Source organism: Eufriesea mexicana, unplaced genomic scaffold, assembly GCF_001483705.2.
Source record: "Eufriesea mexicana isolate 0111107269 unplaced genomic scaffold, ASM148370v2 scaffold9443, whole genome shotgun sequence".
NCBI classification, from domain to species: Eukaryota; Metazoa; Arthropoda; class Insecta; order Hymenoptera; family Apidae; genus Eufriesea; species Eufriesea mexicana.
Window position 1 is genome coordinate 16,004 of NW_016917158.1, and position 19,965 is coordinate 35,968.

The window sequence follows — 19,965 nt, forward strand, 5'->3', positions numbered from 1 at the left end:
GAAGTTGCCGATACTCAGACTATGTGCAGTTTCTAACTGTAGGTTGTAGGTATTTAGTATTAAACAGTAAAACGAAGAAAAATTCTCGATTAGTTTTGAATTTCAATTTAGTTTATTAATTACCATCCACTATTAATTTATTACTATTAAATTTTGTTTATTAATTCAAAAAAAAACTTGGATTATATATGAATTTTTGTCCAATACTTGACAATGAAAAACTCATTCCACGTTAAAATCGTACAACAATGATTCCTTTTCGAGTGCTTCATCTCTTTTTAAATGTCTCATATTACTCTTTCAGAAGTTCAAACACTTGTACTGTTCCTTTGAACTTCAATCTTACTAACGAATTTTCACAGAATTCCTGTTACTAAAAACATTAAATTCTTCGGAGAGATCTTAACTTATAAAAAGAGGTGTACATTATATAGACTTTTTCTTCATCGATGGAATCTACTTTATCGACGAATAAAAATTCTGTGATGAACAGAAAAAAGAAAGATATTTAAAAAATATATGAAGTAAAAATAATACAAGAAATAATAAGAAAATTTAATCATTTGTGGTTTTAGTACGGAATTGTGTACAAAATTAGTGTGATTATATGCTTATGGTGTTAAACTGCTGCGTTAGTGGTTAATTAGAAGAATTTGAATACTAATATTACATTTCAGTCAAATATTCAATGGAATTAGTGTAAAAAGCAAGGAGAAAAGAAGAAAGACTACTAATTGTGATAAATTAACGGCAAAATTGGTTCACCTCGTCCCGTTGAAGGTCGTTTGTCGATCCCGTTACATTAGTATTTATGACGCCTAATGTGATTAACGATCGTTTTACATCATAACTTTGAAAATCTAATTATATCATGTTGTTAAAATGAATTAATAATTTCTATTTTATATCTAAAGCAGATATTGGTGATATTATTATGTTAATTAAAAAGGTAGAATAAAAGATTCTTTACGCTAAATCGAAAACATGCCGATCTGTACGTTCACCGAAGGTTCGATTTATGTTTCTTGCGAAGTGCAGGTTGTTCTCTACACCTCTACATGGTGATTAGCGAGATGCTCCTAATAAGAAAACATGACTCCAGCATCCCGCTACTGAAACAGTTATGATGAATCGCGACCGCCTAGTCCAGGGTGCACGCAACGTGAAATGGGCCTTCAAGAAGAAAAGGAAAGCCTCCGGCCGTGGACGAGTGAATGGATCAGTCAAATGATCGATCGATGCATTATTGTTTTGGTACAATACGTTTGCTGCATATTGATCGAGTAAACGGCATATTTACAAATTCTGCAATACTTTTTACTAGATTGATGTCTTTTATATAAAAAATGGTATTTTTAATATCTGTATGAACCATTTTGTTTTTTTTTTAATGTTTAGTATTCCATTTGTAATTATAAATGATGTCCCTTTTTTATTTCAAGTGGTCTGTAACTGGTTTGTCCTGGTATGGTTGAAGAAATCTAAAAAATGAAAGGAATCTTGACAAGAACGTTTTTGCAAGTGGATGAAAGAATTACTCTCAACTGTTATTATTGATGATAATTTTTAATAATATTGTGGAACTTGTCCAATTTCGAAGAGTAAGTTTTTCAAGTATATAATCACGACAAAGTTACGTTGTGAAATGATTTAATATGTTTTTAAACAGTTATAAACAATTTTAAACAATTACAAGTTTAAATAAAAATAATTACAGGAACTTTGATTTCAACGTGCTGACTTTAGATTTATGTTACAATATTACTTTTCCAAGTTTTCTAAAAAATAATTATATTCTTAACAAAGTAAGAAAAGAAAAAAGGAAAATCTTAGTAGCTATTCGTTCGTTTAGTGGACTATTTTATGCGAGAGAATTCGATGGGAATAAAAGGCACATAGAACGTTGAAACCGTAAAATCTTAACGAAAAGTATTCGAAAAGTAGACCTTCAGGATTGACGATGAAGAGTGGCAGAGGATTGGTCAGTTCCATTGAAAATAGTGCCAAAGATGTGTGGTCATTGGCCGTTGAGCCTACCCCCACGTGAGTGCACAAGCTATATAGAACACCTCACGTGGAATTTCATCTTCAGAACTGAGAGTCAGTGTCAAGGAAGCCCACCTGAAAGTAACAAAGTGAGTACAGTAGAGTTCGTCTAAATTTATCGATATTTACATATTTTCAATCGTTTTACATTTAACGTTTAAATTTTCGAAGCTTTTTCTTAGTTATGATCATCTCCAACTATGTAAAAAAATATTCAATACTTTATTCTATCTTTTCCGGTTCCAACTTTGATAGCTTATTTTACTTTCGAAGTTTTACTATTTAGAACTAAGGGAATATATTTCCAAAGGCAAAGTTCAAACGATCGTTGAGTTAAATAAATTTTAAGCTCGATTTATAATATGACTTTTTCCTAGTTAAGACTTTAAATATTTCATATAAGAAGAACGAGCGTGGAATTCTTTGTATTGAATAATATCGTTAAAACTTGAGTGAAGGAATAGCCCCGGAACAGGTAGAAAATATCTTTTAGAAGTGTTGGCTACAGTTAGAAATCGTTTGCGATTTTTCCAGCGCAACAAGTACCGTTTTCGAGAGGCGTGGCGTGCCTCATATATCTTCTCCATTTGCTTTCAAATTGTTCTATAGAATTCTTCTATTCTATTTATTCACAATTTCACGATTTCTTTCTTAAATTAATAAATTTAATAAATAAACAGTTTGTTAAAATTCTCGTTATAAATTATTTAAACTTTTCCATACATTTTAATCACACGTATAATTGAATCTTATTATTGAATCTTATAACTATTTATTACAAATTTATTTATTTTTTTGCAAAGTTCACTTATTCTCTTTGCCAACTTCTTCGAATTTCTGCGATTTTTTTTTGCTGGGAGCTTTCTTTCTATTTTCTTTTTATTTTTTCCATTTGTTTTTTCTTTACTTACTTGGTCGGTGCAGTGCAGGACGATAAAGACGACAGTAGGTCGCGACCGCGTTTTCAGGTAACGGTACCTGTTGAGTTCAACAAACCGGTAGCTTCGATCGAGAAGTGGGCTACCTGGTGCTGCCAGGGTGACCTTAACCGCTCTGACACACTTTCCTGCCACTCGACGTCGTTCTTTCGCTTTGCACGCATACCATTCCGCTTTATTCGTTTCGTGTATGCGTGATCGCTTGCTTTTTCTTGAACACCGTTTCTCGATTCAAGATCAAGGTTACCGATACCAGACGACCTAGGTAAACGTGGCCTCAGATTAAGATTATAGAATCGTCTCTCCCCTTACACTTGTTCAACAATGTACAGAATTTCTCTGAATTTTATCGTTTTATACACGGCAATTACCTTTTACTAATTTACCAGGCGGTTCTTCTTATTATTTTTTTCTCCTTGCACGCGGTTGGATATTGGCAGAGCTTAGTTTTAATAAGAATTCAGAAGAAATAGTGGAATCACGTTGGGAAACACGAAGGTCCGGAACGGAAGCTATAGCATATTTGGAGCATGACTCGATCTTTCCGGATTTTCTCCCGGAATGAACTGTGCATTCGAATTCTTCATCGAATTCGATCCCTTCCATACTAGAGATAGAGTTGCGCCGGTCTCTTCACGTATACTCATCACTATAGACACCTCTCCAAAAATTGAATTGATGGCTTCTTTTGTGTCGAATTTTGATAATGCAGAATGTATCATTTTCTTTTCAGAATGCAGTACAATCAATATCTGTCGCTATGCTTGGTGGCGCTTGTTCTCGGACAAGTAGCAACATTGCCACAGCATTCTCAGTATCCGCAACAATTCCAACAACAAGTCAGGGATGAAAGGAAATTTGCAGAGAAGCCAAATGCCATGAAGAAGGTTGCTCTCGATGACCTGGACGACATCAGTACCAATCAGATTCAAGTAAATTACCACTAAATTCAACTTCTTTTAGCTACCTATATAGCAAATGAAAATGACAAAGTTATTTTGATTAATTTTAAATTTTGGTTCCTTATTTCTATATATATTAACATTAAATTAATCGTTGCTTCATCTTATTTCATCAGGAAGGTGGTAATACCGGGTTCTCGTGGTCGAACATGCTGAGTATGTTGATGCAGATGCTCCTAGGCCAAACGGGTGGTGTAGCAGGCCCAAGCAAGAACGAAATCGATGATGGAGCACCGACTAGTCCTTGGGCGAATTTATTGTCAGTCGGGCTCAGGGTACTCACCGCCCTTCTGGGAGGTCCTCAACAATCTGTTGATGGCATCGACAAAGTTGACAACCAAAGCAGCCCTATGCAGGTACGCTCGTGATCACACAAATGCACCTTACTCCTTCGATCTCAGTCATTTCCGCTTCGGCATCGATCCATGGAGATCTTTGGTTGATCTACGATTACCTATGAATGAAATGTATCAGTGTTAGGTACTATCGAAGTAGATGCTGCGATAATTGTCTTGACAATTTCGACATCAGACGCGAATATTTGCGATTAAGAAACGAAATTAGAAAGCAATCGATAATTACTCGAAACGGTCTCGCGCAACAGGAACGTTGAGTTTCCGAGGCTTTCATCTTGATCCGGGTCGCGTGACGAAAGCAAGCATAAGCCGAATTGATTGTACTTTTGAATCGATCTGGGTCAAACGCATCGTAGACTCAACTGAATATCGTTTGCCTGCGATTCGGATATTTACCAAGGAATTGTTCGATCGATTTTCTCCTCTCCTTCCCATCTTCCTTCGTAGCATTTTGTTTAGATTCCGCACACGACTCGCTGTACATTTGAATAGCTAATTAGAATTAATAGCACACTTATGCTGTAGATTGTACATCGCTGAGCATGAAACAGATCACAGAGATTCGTTCTTCTTTCCCTTAAGACACTCGTTTAGAATTCGGGAAGAAGAGACTGTTGCTTTTCTTCTATGAAACGAATTGTTCGTGCATGCATTGTAAAATAGTCATGCTTATATGTGTTTACTCTAGTACAGAATTTGTTCAAAAGAGAAATCACAACGGTGAATGAATCGTTTCTCGACACGAGCTGTTACTTCCGTTAACAAGCTCCACTGTCTCCTAAACAATTAAGGGGACTCTGGCCACGTTAACGATCTTCACGTTTTCTAAACGATTTAATTTCCTTTCGATTTATGTCTGATCCTCCTTTGGCTGAAATATTTTCGAAATTGTCAGTGGAAGCAAACCGTACACGTTGCTGTGATTTCGTGCGATTGCGAAACGACCGACATACTCCTCAACAAGATCCGATATTCCTTTGTTGCTTGGGGCAACGTTACAGACTCGACCTCTTTGTAAATAATATGCTGTGATTTCGTGCGATTGCGAAACGACCGACATACTCCTCGACAAGATCCGATATTCCTTTGTTGCTTGGGGCAACGTTACAGACTCGACCTCTTTGTAAATAATCATCAGAGAATGTCAACTTAGAGCACATGGCTGGTGTCGGTTGTTTAGGGCATTTTGACTGCGGTGCTGGGCGCGTTTCTAGGACAGGGCAGAGACCCCGATCAGGTTGCTGTCATGGCTAAAAACGCTTCCGAGGTTAGTACGTAATCAAACACTTTGTACATGAAATGATATCGTTATCTCACACTCTTACTCTTCCTCTTTACGTTTTTCTCTGAGATTTCACTAAATAAATTATTTTACTTTAATGATACGATATCGTGTTGGTAATTTTATTGCAATTAAAGATTTCAAAGTTGACGAGATGCCAATAGGCTAGAATAAAATAGAAATATGCACGCTTTCCACGTGTAAAATGCTTTTACTCTGTTGATCTACTCTTTAACAACTTACATGCGGTTAATAATCTAATTTTTTCTAAAACAGTTCATAAGTATCGTGATCAATCTTCTGGACGCCTTGAAGACGTCGTTCTCTCATCGTTCTTTGGCGGCTAGGTCCATGGGAAGACGGGACACTGTTTCTGAGGCTGCTGTTGCTTCCATCTCTATGCTTAAAGTATGCAAATCTTAAAAATTTATAGTATGTAAATTTATTCTTTTTTATTTACCCCTAAACGTATATTATGTTTAATTTAGGGCTACATGAGATCAGTGAAATCATTTAATAATGTTGGTCGCGCTGAGGATGAAGGGCAACGGGGTTGTGCCGAGAGAGCCCTCTGCGAAGCTAGTGCAGAGTGTGTTGCAGATGCTCAGGGTACATCTTCTATTTTCTGCCAACTTGGATCGTAAGTGTCTATCTTCTCATCAGTGATACTTCCTATCATTTTAACTTTCATAAATACAATTTGTTACTTTTTAAGGTATGCGACAAGTTATCTGCTTCAAAGGCAGAGTGGAGTAGGTTTCGAGGCGCTGTATGAAGCAGGTCGACGCGGTCGCACCGGTGAGGACTGCAGAACTCTGTTCATGGATTGTAACGCTGTATGAAAACCCGTTTTGACCCGTTCAAGTGCGATTTAGAGGCTCTAGGACTCGATTAACGCCAGACTTAATTGTTTGAAACTTCTTTAAATCGAATTTGATATGGAATGCCAGTTCAAATTATATTTCTTCAAAAAAATGTTGGAATTTCATAGGTCTGTGAATCGGATTTATCCCGTCCTGAGGTTTAGATCGCACACGGAACCGACGGAAGAGTAGCTTTATGCGCGAGAACCGTGTCGAGACCAAATCAGAATGGTGATCCTCTTCTCCAAGTTCTCGATCGACGAACTTGCCTCATCGATCAAACCACTAAATCGGTCATCTTATAGAATTAGAAAAAAATTCGGAACTACATCATAATTACATAGAAACAAAATCGAAATGAAATCGAGAGTCAAATTCATGAAACTATAGAATAATTTATTGATCAATTAATATTCGCGATGTCTCTAAACTATTAATTGATTGATAATCACGCGCTGTTAAAAAGTAGCAAGTCTCAGTGTCCTTTGTGACCTTGTGAATACTGGGAATTTATTTATGTAAAAAGAGTTTGCGACAATCATCAGAGAATGTCAACTTAGAGCACATGGCTGGTGTCGGTTGTTTAGGGCATTTTGACTGCGGTGCTGGGCGCGTTTCTAGGACAGGGCAGAGACCCCGATCAGGTTGCTGTCATGGCTAAAAACGCTTCCGAGGTTAGTACGTAATCAAACACTTTGTACATGAAATGATATCGTTATCTCACACTCTTACTCTTCCTCTTTACGTTTTTCTCTGAGATTTCACTAAATAAATTATTTTACTTTAATGATACGATATCGTGTTGGTAATTTTATTGCAATTAAAGATTTCAAAGTTGACGAGATGCCAATAGGCTAGAATAAAATAGAAATATGCACGCTTTCCACGTGTAAAATGCTTTTACTCTGTTGATCTACTCTTTAACAACTTACATGCGGTTAATAATCTAATTTTTTCTAAAACAGTTCATAAGTATCGTGATCAATCTTCTGGACGCCTTGAAGACGTCGTTCTCTCATCGTTCTTTGGCGGCTAGGTCCATGGGAAGACGGGACACTGTTTCTGAGGCTGCTGTTGCTTCCATCTCTATGCTTAAAGTATGCAAATCTTAAAAATTTATAGTATGTAAATTTATTCTTTTTTATTTACCCCTAAACGTATATTATGTTTAATTTAGGGCTACATGAGATCAGTGAAATCATTTAATAATGTTGGTCGCGCTGAGGATGAAGGGCAACGGGGTTGTGCCGAGAGAGCCCTCTGCGAAGCTAGTGCAGAGTGTGTTGCAGATGCTCAGGGTACATCTTCTATTTTCTGCCAACTTGGATCGTAAGTGTCTATCTTCTCATCAGTGATACTTCCTATCATTTTAACTTTCATAAATACAATTTGTTACTTTTTAAGGTATGCGACAAGTTATCTGCTTCAAAGGCAGAGTGGAGTAGGTTTCGAGGCGCTGTATGAAGCAGGTCGACGCGGTCGCACCGGTGAGGACTGCAGAACTCTGTTCATGGATTGTAACGCTGTATGAAAACCCGTTTTGACCCGTTCAAGTGCGATTTAGAGGCTCTAGGACTCGATTAACGCCAGACTTAATTGTTTGAAACTTCTTTAAATCGAATTTGATATGGAATGCCAGTTCAAATTATATTTCTTCAAAAAAATGTTGGAATTTCATAGGTCTGTGAATCGGATTTATCCCGTCCTGAGGTTTAGATCGCACACGGAACCGACGGAAGAGTAGCTTTATGCGCGAGAACCGTGTCGAGACCAAATCAGAATGGTGATCCTCTTCTCCAAGTTCTCGATCGACGAACTTGCCTCATCGATCAAACCACTAAATCGGTCATCTTATAGAATTAGAAAAAAATTCGGAACTACATCATAATTACATAGAAACAAAATCGAAATGAAATCGAGAGTCAAATTCATGAAACTATAGAATAATTTATTGATCAATTAATATTCGCGATGTCTCTAAACTATTAATTGATTGATAATCACGCGCTGTTAAAAAGTAGCAAGTCTCAGTGTCCTTTGTGACCTTGTGAATACTGGGAATTTATTTATGTAAAAAGAGTTTGCGACAGAGAAGAACAGGCGAGAGAAGAGGTCGTATACGTAAGTGAAAGACGTATATAACTTAATGTAGAAGTAGACTGAATGACATTTCAGGCCTAAACGAACTGTATACCGTTCGGATGGGTCTTCACGACAATCACGATATTTATTTCTATTTATTGAATTTAGTGGACGTAGAGTTAGTGCGTAGTTAAGACTCGATAAGCTACCACACAATGGGAGGATTAATTTTTCCATTTCAAAGCATTAACGACGTATCGCAATTTAAATAATTTCGATAATTAATCTCTTTGAATTTCTCAACTTATGTTTTGTTTTTGTCATCAACGACAAGCTCAACTCGATTTTTTATATTTAATTATGAGTTTTTCCACATTAACGAGACAGTTTCTTCGTTTCGGAGAGGAAGATGAGTTTAAAATGGTTGGAAGTTTAAAATCTGGTATATTACATATGCTTAACGTCTTTCTTTAAATCCTTTTTGAGGTTTTTGAATAGGGTTCAAAGAAATTCGTCCTGGAATGTTTCTCTCTATTCGTACGAATTAACGTCTCAGGATGTTATGTTTGTTTTGTCACCCGCTCAAAATTATCTATTGTATATAGACATTATATATGTATACATATAAATACATACACACATACACACGGGTGGAGTTTTTTCGCAATAGCCACGTTCTATTTAGCTCAGTAGCGTATCACTTAGATGTAAGTTGTATGTATGACGTGCGATACGATGATATTTAAATTGAAATTAATAAACGATATTACTGATAATCATGTCTTCTTTTCCTTTAACTTTCTCAAATTCAAAATTTCAAACTCTGTTTCTTGCAGTATAGTATTTATACAGAATATTTCACAGATAATGCAGACCTAAATTCAACGTTTAAAGATAGATATTAACAATATTTTATTTTACCACGTGTATTTTATACAAAACTGTGTCAAATTCTTTACTATATGTCAGGACGGTTAAGCATTTATCAAAAATCTTACCTACTTTTTGAGATTAATGATGTCAGTTGTCCCATGCAACTACACAGACTAAAAGTTTCTAGGTCTTTGGAAACAGAATAATAATCATCTTAACACCTTTTTCATCGCAAAAATTGCTTTCTTCTCTGAGACGACAAAGACTCCGTGTATTTAACGGGTGCAAACACCGGATAGACACAGCGGATATTATTAAAGAAGTCCACAAGGCGTGACAGAAAGGCGGACGAACCGACCGTTTATTTCCTGGATAAAATAGTCTGACTTAACACGTTGACGAGAGAGTTTACACGAACATTGCGAAAGACGGAAGCTTCCCGAATATTAACTAACAATCCATTGAAGGTGAGGCATCCATAACTTGAAATTTGTCCTTTGGTTGAGTAAATTTACCTTTTCCTCTACTATTAATTCCTTTAAAAATTAAATACATCATATACTATACTTTTTTTGCAGAACAACGTTTGTTATGTATTACTCTTCATTATGTTTTTTGCAGATGACGTTGAAGTCCTTGATGGGTTTCAGTGGTTTCAAGGATTCTTATCAGCCTATCATTGACAGATATCATAGTGGGACTGGTGGTTATCATCACAGTGGATCTGGAGGATATCAACACAGTTCACGAGGGTAAAATATCGAAATTAATTAATTAACATTAAGATTAATATGTACATTAGCTTAACTGAACTGCTGTGAAAGATAACACTAAAACATTTTCAGAGGTGGCCAAAAGAAAGGCACAAATGGAGCTGCACTTAGCGCGTTGACTCTTCTCGCATTTCTGTTCCTCATAAATGTTATGCAGGTAATTTTTGGTATCTCTGATTCGTCGTCAACTGATTCACAAACTTATTCTTCTCGATAAGAATCGTTTCTCTCCTTGGAAAGAGGATGAAGACGCAAATGCTTGTTGTTAATTTGTTGTGCATGAAACAAATCGTTCGTTTGTCATTAATTGTAATATAAATAGGATCATTGTTAATTTATGTTTCTCTCCATGGAAAGAGGATGAAGACGCAAATGCTTGTTGTTAATTTGTGCATGAAACAAATCGTTCGTTTGTCATTAATTGTAATATAAATAGGATCATTGTTAATTTATAATGTATACCATTTTCAGCAATCAATGCAGGACAATATGTCAACGACAACGACCACGGCAGCCACGATAATCTTGCGAGATAGCGATCAACCGGCGGTGGTGGACGCGAAGGAAGAGGAGGAAAACAAGAAGAGGGACGAGGCGAAGCGCGACGGAAACTACGAAACACCAGGAAAATCCAAGATCCAAAGGCTTAACAGTCAATATATTAAATAAAATCAGATTAGTACACTTAGTACGATTAGTACGATTAGTACATTCGGTACAGAGTAGTTGAAAGTAGGTGAAGAAATTAAGAATTTGGACCAAGATCGGAATCGGAAGCTGCTCTCGTACATATTTAACAATTCTTTCTTGAAAGACCGCCAGTTTGAAATTGTATTAAGATAATATTTATTGAATCATTTTGTAACAATTCCTTAAACAGACGTGCTTCGAAATATCGAATATGTAGCATACGTTATTCTCTTAATACACTCCATTGTTTTTTCGTTTTCTTTTTTTTGATCATTTCCTTTTTTCTTTCTATACATATATATATATTTATTTATTTATATTTTGTTTACAATGTAGGTATATATATATATATATATATATGTATATATAATAGCCGTATAATTTCTTTGAGAATAAACATACATATATACAGCGAAAAAACTTGACCTCATTTTTGTTCACCTTTGAATTTATTTGTTTTACGCGCGTACGAATGCGGATACGAACATTACTTCCGATAAGTCGGCGTGGAACTCAGTCGAAAGATATATATTTATAAGAATAGACTCTATAGGAATAAATAATTTGCTGTTTTTCAGAAAATAACAGGCTTAGAGCCGTCCACGACGAAGCTTCTTGCTTTTCTACGGATTTATTTCTTTTTATTCCTTCGTACACGATTCTTTTTCCTATTTTTTTTCTTTTTTCTTAATTTTTCTTCGCGTCTAAAAAAACTGTAGTTAACACAGAACGGAGTTTCTTTTTAAATTCTGTATATTAATATATCGATCGCTTTCCTTTTGCTCCTTCTCCTTCTCGTTTATTCCTCTCGCTTTTCTCTCTTCGTCGTATCAAAACTTTTGTTTACTGCGGCATAATGATAAATACCAGTTGTGTGGGACTTCCAGTTCTTTATTGAGAAGACTCGATCAGCGACGAGCTTTGTATAGGCTTCCGAAGGATCTTGAAGGACGAAGATACTTTAATAAATTGTTTCAATAAGAGATAATAATAAGTCCTTTGAGATCACCTCGAAGTCTTCGAACACGTTCATACTTTAGCAATATTAGAAGCGAATAAGAAGAAAAGATTGAAGACCCGTCGCTGAGCTTGATTGGATCCCGTGTGTCAAGAGCTATTCTTTGAGAGTTAACCTTGGAAGACCCATGTTCCCTTTTATGCTGAAATTCTGACAGTTAATATTCCTGAATATTAGACAATGTTCATAATTAATATTCGTGAATACTAAACATTTGTAAAATTTATAATGAACATCTCTTTTCCTTTTCTACCAACTTCCCGACTCGTGGACGATTCCTTGCCACGAATTCATCCGCAACTTCCGGTACATGACTACAACACCCCGAGCAAGCTTGCCTCTAGCCTCGTGCAACTTCTTGACGGCGAGAGAGCATACTAGAGCCTAGAGGAACGCATGTTTGAAATGATTGAGCCACCTATCAAAACACAAACATGTTTTTTATTCTCTTTCTCCGTCTGGTTGCTTTCGCTTCTTCTCTTACACTCATACTTCTTCTTTCTTCTATTCTCTTTCTTCTTGTCCCTTTCTCTCCCACTCTCTCATACCACGCTCCTCCGCAGCGTCTCCGCGATATGCAATTTTCGATTCTTTATTTACACAACATTAGAAACATCAAAATACCTTAATAGACTTCTGCTACTCATCAAATAGCTTAAAAATAATCATAAACATTGGTATGCATTGCTATGGGAGGCTGGAAGTATGATTTCAATTGTATAAAACATCTCGATGAATTTCGGGAGTTTTCTTTTCACATGTTTTACATATTTTCCTATCTTCCCCTATTCTCTCCTTGTCACCTATTGAAACAGAAAAGAGATTTTACATGTTCGACGAATCAATCTAGTTTCATTTTTCCATCTTATTTCTTGACCACAAAGTACCTTCGGCGGAAAGATTTGAAACATGTCGGATTAATCTCTCGAGAAGCTTGTGGATTTTTTCAAACAGCGGAACCGAGGTACAATAATTCCATCGCATCTTCAAAAAAAAAAGAAGATAAAAAAGGATTACGAATAGTACGAATATGAAAAGTTATGGAAATACCATGACTACGTTGTTCGATTATAACCTCAACGAATGGGCTAGGCTAAACATCAATATCTAAGAAAAGTCTCGTTGATCAAAGAATCTTCACGTAGATCTCGATGGACTAGCTGCTAATTAATTAATTGTTTAGCGATTGGTTAAGATAGGGTTAGTTCGAATGATTTAGCAGATTTGTAAAATCAATGGAGCCTAAATGTACAAGTTAAACTTCTTTGAGATGTTCGAAATAGTAAAAAAGAAAAAAAAACTAAACGTAGCAAATTTTTAATAAACCATAGTTAATGAATCAAACTAAAATCCAAATTTAATAAAGAATTTTTCTAATTTTACTGCTTGACATCAAATATTTACAGCTAGAAACTATAAATGGCCCTGAGTATCGCTATCACCAACGGTGTTATTTCAATAGCAAATGTTGAAATCACGCAATATCGTTCGAACTAACCATTTTCACTCGTGTTGATTTGCTCAATTCCTACACGCGTATCGGAGAACACGAAACGATTGATTGGCCATTCTGTGCACCGTTCAAAGAAAAAAGAATACAATGGAAATAAATTTTATCCTTTTTATAAATAGAGGAATTCATTAAAATTTATCGACGATCTTTGATTTATCGATTATTTGAATCTGAAATCCTACGAGAGACCACAGAAAGAGGTTATGAATGAAAAGGGCCGGTGCACAAGACACGTTTTTCAGTTCGTTTGCAATCGAACGAACGTTATATCATTATTGAACACAGTCTACACGTAGTCGTACACGGCTAAGAGAAACGGGAGAGTGAAAAAGTCGACGATAATAAAAAAATTCGTACATCGCGAGCACGTCAGCTGAGCGCTGATTTGACTTCTTCACGTCTTCTCGCTTCATTTGATTCCTCACCGAAGAAACTCATACTCTTTCAGGGTTCTTCTTTATCGATAATTCGTGATCGATCGATATCGATAACTGGTTCTTGCTAACGGTTTGGTTAATCAACAATTAACAAGGTAAAGGAAAGGTACGAAAGAGCTGAGCAACAATTTCAGCGAAAAGCTTTCTCTTTCTCCCTTTTTGTTATCGTTTCGCAGGAATCGCTACTTACACTAAACCAGTTGATATATCGCGATCCGTTCATTTGATCGATTAATAAGACTCGCTTCTATCGATTAACGACGGTCGAGGACTTTACAATTAATCTCTATTACCTTGTACTTTTCGATTTGACTTCCACAAAACAGAATCTTTCTGCGATACCTTCTCATCCTTTTTGTCCGTAGAAGACTCGAAAACTTCAAATTTAGTTTACTGAAATAACGAAAACGAATGTCGATGCTTTAAGAAGCTTGGGTGATTAATGTGTATCAACCGAAAGTTGCGAAACAATTCGGACAACATTTCATACTCTTTTACGTTTAAAAGAAGAATGATCTATTTGAATGACACGAGATAAAGCACTCGAAGCAGTCTAATTTCAATGAAACACAATCAGATTGATTCTGTTATTTGTGGTCGTTTGATTTTGTCGTGCTTAAGCTCCTAACGTCGATACCTTCACTTTTCACTATTCAGTGACATCGAAGGAGACCGCTGCGTTTCCCTTTCGTGAACGATGGCCTCCGAGAGTCCAGTTTCCAGGATTCGAAGCTAGATGGCGGAAGTACGCGCTTAATTCGAAGAAAGATGAGAATTCTATGGATATGAAAATGATATGCACCAGAGGGTACATTGTGAATGCACACATATTTATCTCACACACATCCACGAATTCAATTATAACCATTTTCAATAATACTGATAGAATGATCTATCGATAACGCGAGTCACGTGCGTCGAACGAAATGTGTGAATGACTCTTCCTCGACTCTCGTGTACACGCGATTAATCATTTTCTATTTTAACAGCATGCGTTCTATACGCGGAAGTCGAGGTATCGTATGATAATAATTATTCGCATCGAACGCTCGACTATTTCTTTATATCACTTTATATTCGCGGAGGTACTTACAGACCTAGGTCTATCTACATGATATGAAGCATCGAAAGTAAGCTCCCTTCATGATACGATTCCCACCCTTTCTATGCCAGGCAATCGTCGAAATAACACTTTTTCCATTGTGACATTATTCGCTCTAGAAACTAGCGGGGATGCAGAGATTATGATAAAGTTTACTAGTGATATTTGAGAGCACGCGTTACATCCGGTCTTCGAGGTCCTTTTACTTCGAGGTATATACTTTCATGGCGATCTAAGTCTCATCGATAAATTAGATAATCAATTTTTCTAGCGTAAAGCATCGTTATCCAATTTCGAGCGTGAGAATAGACCTCGAAGAGCTTCGAAAACCGGGAATGATTCTCAAGGTCATTGTTCACGATTCATTTGCCAAATTACAATCCCATATGCCGTAAGGAAGCATTTGGTCAACGCGCGCACACCAGCAAGCATGCTTGTGTTCTCGCTTTAAAGGTAACACGCGAAACTAGTAATGAAGGAACGAACGAGTTCTCGTGGAAGGTACGCCCTTAGACTAAAACGTTCTTGAACGAATGACTATTACAAGGTATGTACAGTTGTATATGTTCGTGTTAAACGATAATGCAAAATGCGGTGATGCATCCGTGATGCATTCACGTTCTTGTAAAATCGACTACGAAGCACCGTAAACAGCAGTAACATTCGATGTTCGATAATCGTGTGACACCTCGGAGAAACAAGGACCACCTGCATTCGTAGCCAACGACGAGAAGAGTCGAGGAAAATTGCAGTAATACAGGATCAATGTAATGTATCGTTTAAAAATCACGAGTTACGAAAAAATAGAGCCACCCTAAACGTACTTAATACGACGTCTATTCGCCGAATAACGAATGACTTTGTCACTTTGAATCCATTACAAAAGATCGGTATCTTTGTTACACCGAAACGTACGTGTAACTATATAAGATGTCGCGTTAATGAAACGGGATAAGAGATTATCATCGAAATTGACACACAGACAAGAGACTCGCTAAATGGTTATGATCTCGAGGAAAAAGTTGAATAGAAAAGAGAAAGAAAAGAGAGTAGAGCCGATTCGTTATTCGGGTAGACAACGCAGTAGAGCAGATCGCCGAAACAGCGAAAGGAGTAACGAGAACTCGGCCCGGGAACAGTTCCAACGGAAGAGAATGTTCGTTTAACAGGGGTAGAATAAGGCGAGGAGTGCCGTGAAAAATTATTATTGGTGCGGGGTCTCGTCAGTCTCGTCCTGGGATACGATACTGGACCGATTCGACCTAACGTCCAGATCCATGCTGAAAGGCTTTGCCGAGCCCGTAGACAACGGTTGTGTCATGGTCTCCTCGATACTCAGGCTATACTCCAGCGAGCTGTCACTGAAAGTACAGAAACAGACCTCTACTCATCACTAACGTCTTCGACGATTGTTCTACGAGACCAATTCCGCTTTGATCGACGATCGTACCCGGGCGCGTTTACCTGACGATACTGGCACGATCCATGGACGTCGATGTAGGCACCGTACAGTTATCACCGTTACAAGGCCGTTGTCCATTGCTGCTGCACGAGGAGGACGTCCTTGTCGCGACTGCTTCCTTCATCGATGCCCGTCGTGATTCTTCATGACACTCACACCTATTCGAGAGTCAGGATTGATCGTTAATATGCTGTTTCAAGTTGTCTGAGTTATTTGAAAGTCTGGATGACCAAGGAGATCTAAAAGAAACGCATACCTGCATTCTTCCGGTTGAACGTAACTGTATCCTCCCGATTTCACCTCGTCCTCCGGTCGAGGAATCGTTTGGATCCTTTTTGGCGCTTTCCTTTTCTCTGGTATCTCTTCAAAGTTGATCCAGTTGCTCGGTCTAACCGTAGCCCTTGGTGGCAGTGGAGGTGGACTCGGCGACTTGCCTGTACTCTTTCGTCCTCCATCAGGCACTTTGCCTGCGAACTCCATGAACGTATTCGCTGCGTGTTTTCGCGGGCTCTTCAGTTTGAAACTTTCTTCCCGCGGCAGCGATATCTTCATTTTTTCCACACGACGTTCATCGAGAGACGTTTGCATCACAAACTCGTCGAGCAGGGTTGGGTTTATGGGCGTTGTGGAACGCGGCCTCTCGATTGGTATCGTTCTGGACGTTAACAATGTTATCAGTGTGTTATTAGTCAGTAAAAGAAGTTGCTATTATGCATAAACGAATCGCAGATTGCACGTGATCGAATAAATAATAACAAAAAATAGAAGTAAAACTATATGCGCAGAATAATTGCAGTTTCAACAATTACCTTACTTCCTGAAGTCGTTGTTTCACAGGCAGGATCGGCACAGCCACACTTTTTTCTAGGGGCAGAGTGGTCGGGACATAAGGGAGATCATCCTCGAAGCTTTCCTCGTAGAACAGACCTTTCCTCTCATCAGGCAATTCCTCAGCAAGCTTTTCAACCTTGTTTCTAATGAACTCGATCTCCGAATCCCTCTCTGACTCTGAACTGTTATGGTCCAAGTCAGAAATCACGCTGGGAGTCTTTACCAGGCCGTCCACGGTTTTAATCCCATCGTCCAGCAAATCTGGCCTTTTGCTTTCCACGTTTTTAACCTGAATATGTTCCCTGACTTGCTTCTGTCGTGAGATATCATCCGTTTTCTCAGGCGGTTCAACCGGTTGTTGTATCTCTTTGCTTTTTCTCTTTGGCTTCGTTACTTCCTTTTTCCCTACTGAATCTTTGGAGGAACTGCTGGACATCCGATGTTCCACAGGAGGTTTGCCCTCTATAGACGACGATGATCTTATAACAGGTTCGCTTGTCTTCCCATAGCTACTTAATTTTGAATCCTTTGAAGAGCTTCTCGAAATCTCAGAATCCTTCGAGCTGCTCTGCGGTATCTGACTGTCCCGCAAATACGTCGACCTCGATGTGGTCTCGATTAAGGCTTCGGTCTTTATTCTCGATGGTGGCGGATAGTGCTCGATCGACACTTCCGTTACGATACTTCCGGTTCGAGGTTCCGATTCGTACTCGTCCAGCAGCTTGGTGGGCGTTTCAAGAGGAATCGATACGCTCTCCGAAGGCAGGGCCTCTTCGTAGTTCCTGTCGTCAGCATGGAGACTTATGAAGATCGAATCGTCTTTGCGACTCTCTTTTTCTGCGTTGAATCGAAACTCCACATGGCCGATACTTTCCAAAGATGGATGGCCGCCTGCAGCGTCCAGTTCAGTACCGCAGGAGGCCGCTATCGCTTCGTCGTAACTCTCCTTTCGTTCGCGTTTCTTAAATAGGCTCAATGTCGACGAGAACACACCCTTATTCTTCGAGTCCTTTTTTAAGTTGCCGGACCCTTTATCCGCGGTCACTCGTTCGCGGGACTTGGATCTGCTACGCAGACTTTCGGTGGTGTCCTTGATCTTCGAGGTCAGACTACGCCGTGGTTTCGTGCTGGGCGACGGGGATTCTGGGCTCAACACACTGCTGTCTGTACGGGCCTTAAAAGTTGAACACGCGGTGGTCAAGTACATGCAGTGTCTTTTGTTCGAGATTCTTCTCGATAAAGCTAGCGGATCTTCTACAAAGACAAAGCCAGGAATCCGTGTGGACCATGTGTAAAGCGGTACAAGCCTAATTTCTACTGTATATTAATAGTTTGCATTCACTATCAGTTACTAGCATATACCAATGGAAATACCTTGAACAAGGAGGCGAAACTGCTCTTCCTGGAAACGGAAGAGGGACTAGGTGTACGAGAGCCCTCAAGGTCACGGACTTTCTGATGCCTCGGCAACTTTGGACTACCAGTTACGCTACTCGTTGTCGGAGTGGTTTGCACAATCTCTTTGAAGTTTTGTGATTTTTTTCTCTTATCGTTGAAGTCCAAGGTTACTGGCTTTTGAACCTCTTGTACTTGGCTTCTGGCGGGCTGTTGCGATATCGTTGTACTTTGCGTTTCTGCTGACTTCTTCACCACTGGTACCTTAAGTAACAAAACCAGGTAAATAAAAGATATACACGAATCAAGTCACGCTATCAGAGAAGAAGCTTTGCTACCTATTCAAAATTACCTGTATGTTAACTTTTTTAAGGAACCTTTTCGTGATCTCCACCTCTCTTTTGAAAATCTCCTTCCTCTCCTCTCGCCCTCGTCTTCTAGGTTTATCCAAGGGATCTGGCTTCAAGTTCCCATCTACCATCGACACTTTTATGCTCTCCGGAATTAGTGCTTTGGTGGTGTCAGCTTCCCGTTTTAGCAGGATCTTCTCCAGGTCGTCGGTCTCTGGTTTGGGTGGCTCTATCAGGTTGTCCGATAGCGTAGGTTTGCTTCCACAAAATGATGTTTCCAGTAGACATTTGTGCGGGCTCGGTGATCTAAAAAAAAGGCATTGTGTGAGTCGAACATTGCTATTACTTCCATTCCAGATCACTAACTGTGTAATTTATCACAGACATTTGGTCTGCGTATTTTAATATCCAAACAGATATGCTCTGTGAAGCCTACTTGCTGATGCAGTATAAAATTATTATTACCTGGACGACGTGGCTGAGACAACGGAAAGCTTGCCAGAGGCGCCGGATCCCTGGCTACCCACGGAAGACAGCCTAGACGTCCTACCACTGATGTTCAACAGAACGATCTCCGAACAATTGCTATCTTTGCGTTCTCTATCTAATTGTTTTCCGCTGTAGTCTGACAGTGAACCATCCTCCTTCCGTCTCTTAGCTAGTTTCTTCGATTCTCTTTTCAGATCTTGCTCGTGAATAGGATCTTGCAGGTCAAGCTCTTCCGTCGATGATCTTAAATCTTGGGCGTCTTCTTTGTAACCCAGAGTTAGCTTACATCCAGGTGGAGGTTCTCCGCCTGAGAAATTTGATTTCCACGGTATTAACAACCAGGTGAAATGGCGATACTGTCTCTAAGTTCTAGCATCATCGAGTCTATCAGTCTCCATTCTAACAGAGCTACCGTCGAAGGTGCAATTAGTTGATACACTACCTACATTTACAAACAAAACTGTACGGGTTCAAACCCTCTTTCTACAAACGTTTCTACCTTT

The 19,965-nt window shown here is 38.6% G+C and overlaps 4 protein-coding genes across 8 annotated transcripts in view; 3 read left to right on the plus strand and 1 right to left on the minus strand.

The window, feature by feature from the left end:
• Positions 1-1,903: 1,903 nt before the first annotated feature.
• LOC108553135 (uncharacterized) lies at positions 1,904-6,546 on the plus strand. The gene is made up of 7 exons (XM_017907912.1): positions 1,904-2,135; positions 3,718-3,916; positions 4,063-4,302; positions 5,483-5,569; positions 5,861-5,992; positions 6,073-6,224; positions 6,300-6,546. The coding sequence occupies exons 2-7, from the start codon at positions 3,719-3,721 to the stop codon at positions 6,424-6,426; spliced, it is 936 nt and encodes a 311-aa protein (XP_017763401.1). The 5' UTR covers positions 1,904-2,135; position 3,718; the 3' UTR covers positions 6,427-6,546.
• A 12-nt stretch (positions 6,547-6,558) lies between these two features.
• On the plus strand, positions 6,559-8,098 carry LOC108553120 (uncharacterized). The gene is made up of 5 exons (XM_017907892.1): positions 6,559-6,579; positions 7,035-7,121; positions 7,413-7,544; positions 7,625-7,776; positions 7,852-8,098. The coding sequence occupies exons 1-5, from the start codon at positions 6,559-6,561 to the stop codon at positions 7,976-7,978; spliced, it is 519 nt and encodes a 172-aa protein (XP_017763381.1). The 3' UTR covers positions 7,979-8,098.
• Positions 8,099-9,491: 1,393 nt separating this feature from the next.
• LOC108553121 (uncharacterized) lies at positions 9,492-10,850 on the plus strand. The gene is made up of 4 exons (XM_017907893.1): positions 9,492-9,548; positions 10,024-10,154; positions 10,248-10,332; positions 10,647-10,850. The coding sequence occupies exons 1-4, from the start codon at positions 9,492-9,494 to the stop codon at positions 10,842-10,844; spliced, it is 471 nt and encodes a 156-aa protein (XP_017763382.1). The 3' UTR covers positions 10,845-10,850.
• A 4,887-nt stretch (positions 10,851-15,737) lies between these two features.
• LOC108553142 (PHD finger protein rhinoceros) overlaps positions 15,738-19,965 on the minus strand; it is a 17,038-nt gene continuing 12,810 nt past the window's right edge. For 3 of the 5 annotated variants that reach the window (XM_017907923.1, XM_017907924.1, XM_017907919.1), the window contains 7 exons: positions 19,439-19,769; positions 18,976-19,279; positions 18,603-18,887; positions 17,207-18,402; positions 16,654-17,052; positions 16,400-16,555; positions 15,738-16,296 (listed from right to left, as the gene is read on the minus strand). In XM_017907923.1, the coding sequence (XP_017763412.1) occupies positions 16,140-16,296; positions 16,400-16,555; positions 16,654-17,052; positions 17,207-18,402; positions 18,603-18,887; positions 18,976-19,279; positions 19,439-19,769 (2,828 nt within the window). In that variant the 3' untranslated portion in view covers positions 15,738-16,139. Of the gene's footprint in view, positions 16,319-16,385; positions 16,556-16,653; positions 17,053-17,206; positions 18,403-18,602; positions 18,888-18,975; positions 19,280-19,438; positions 19,770-19,965 lie in introns of all 5 variants that reach the window. The other 2 variants (XM_017907921.1, XM_017907922.1) reach the window with 2 other exon arrangements.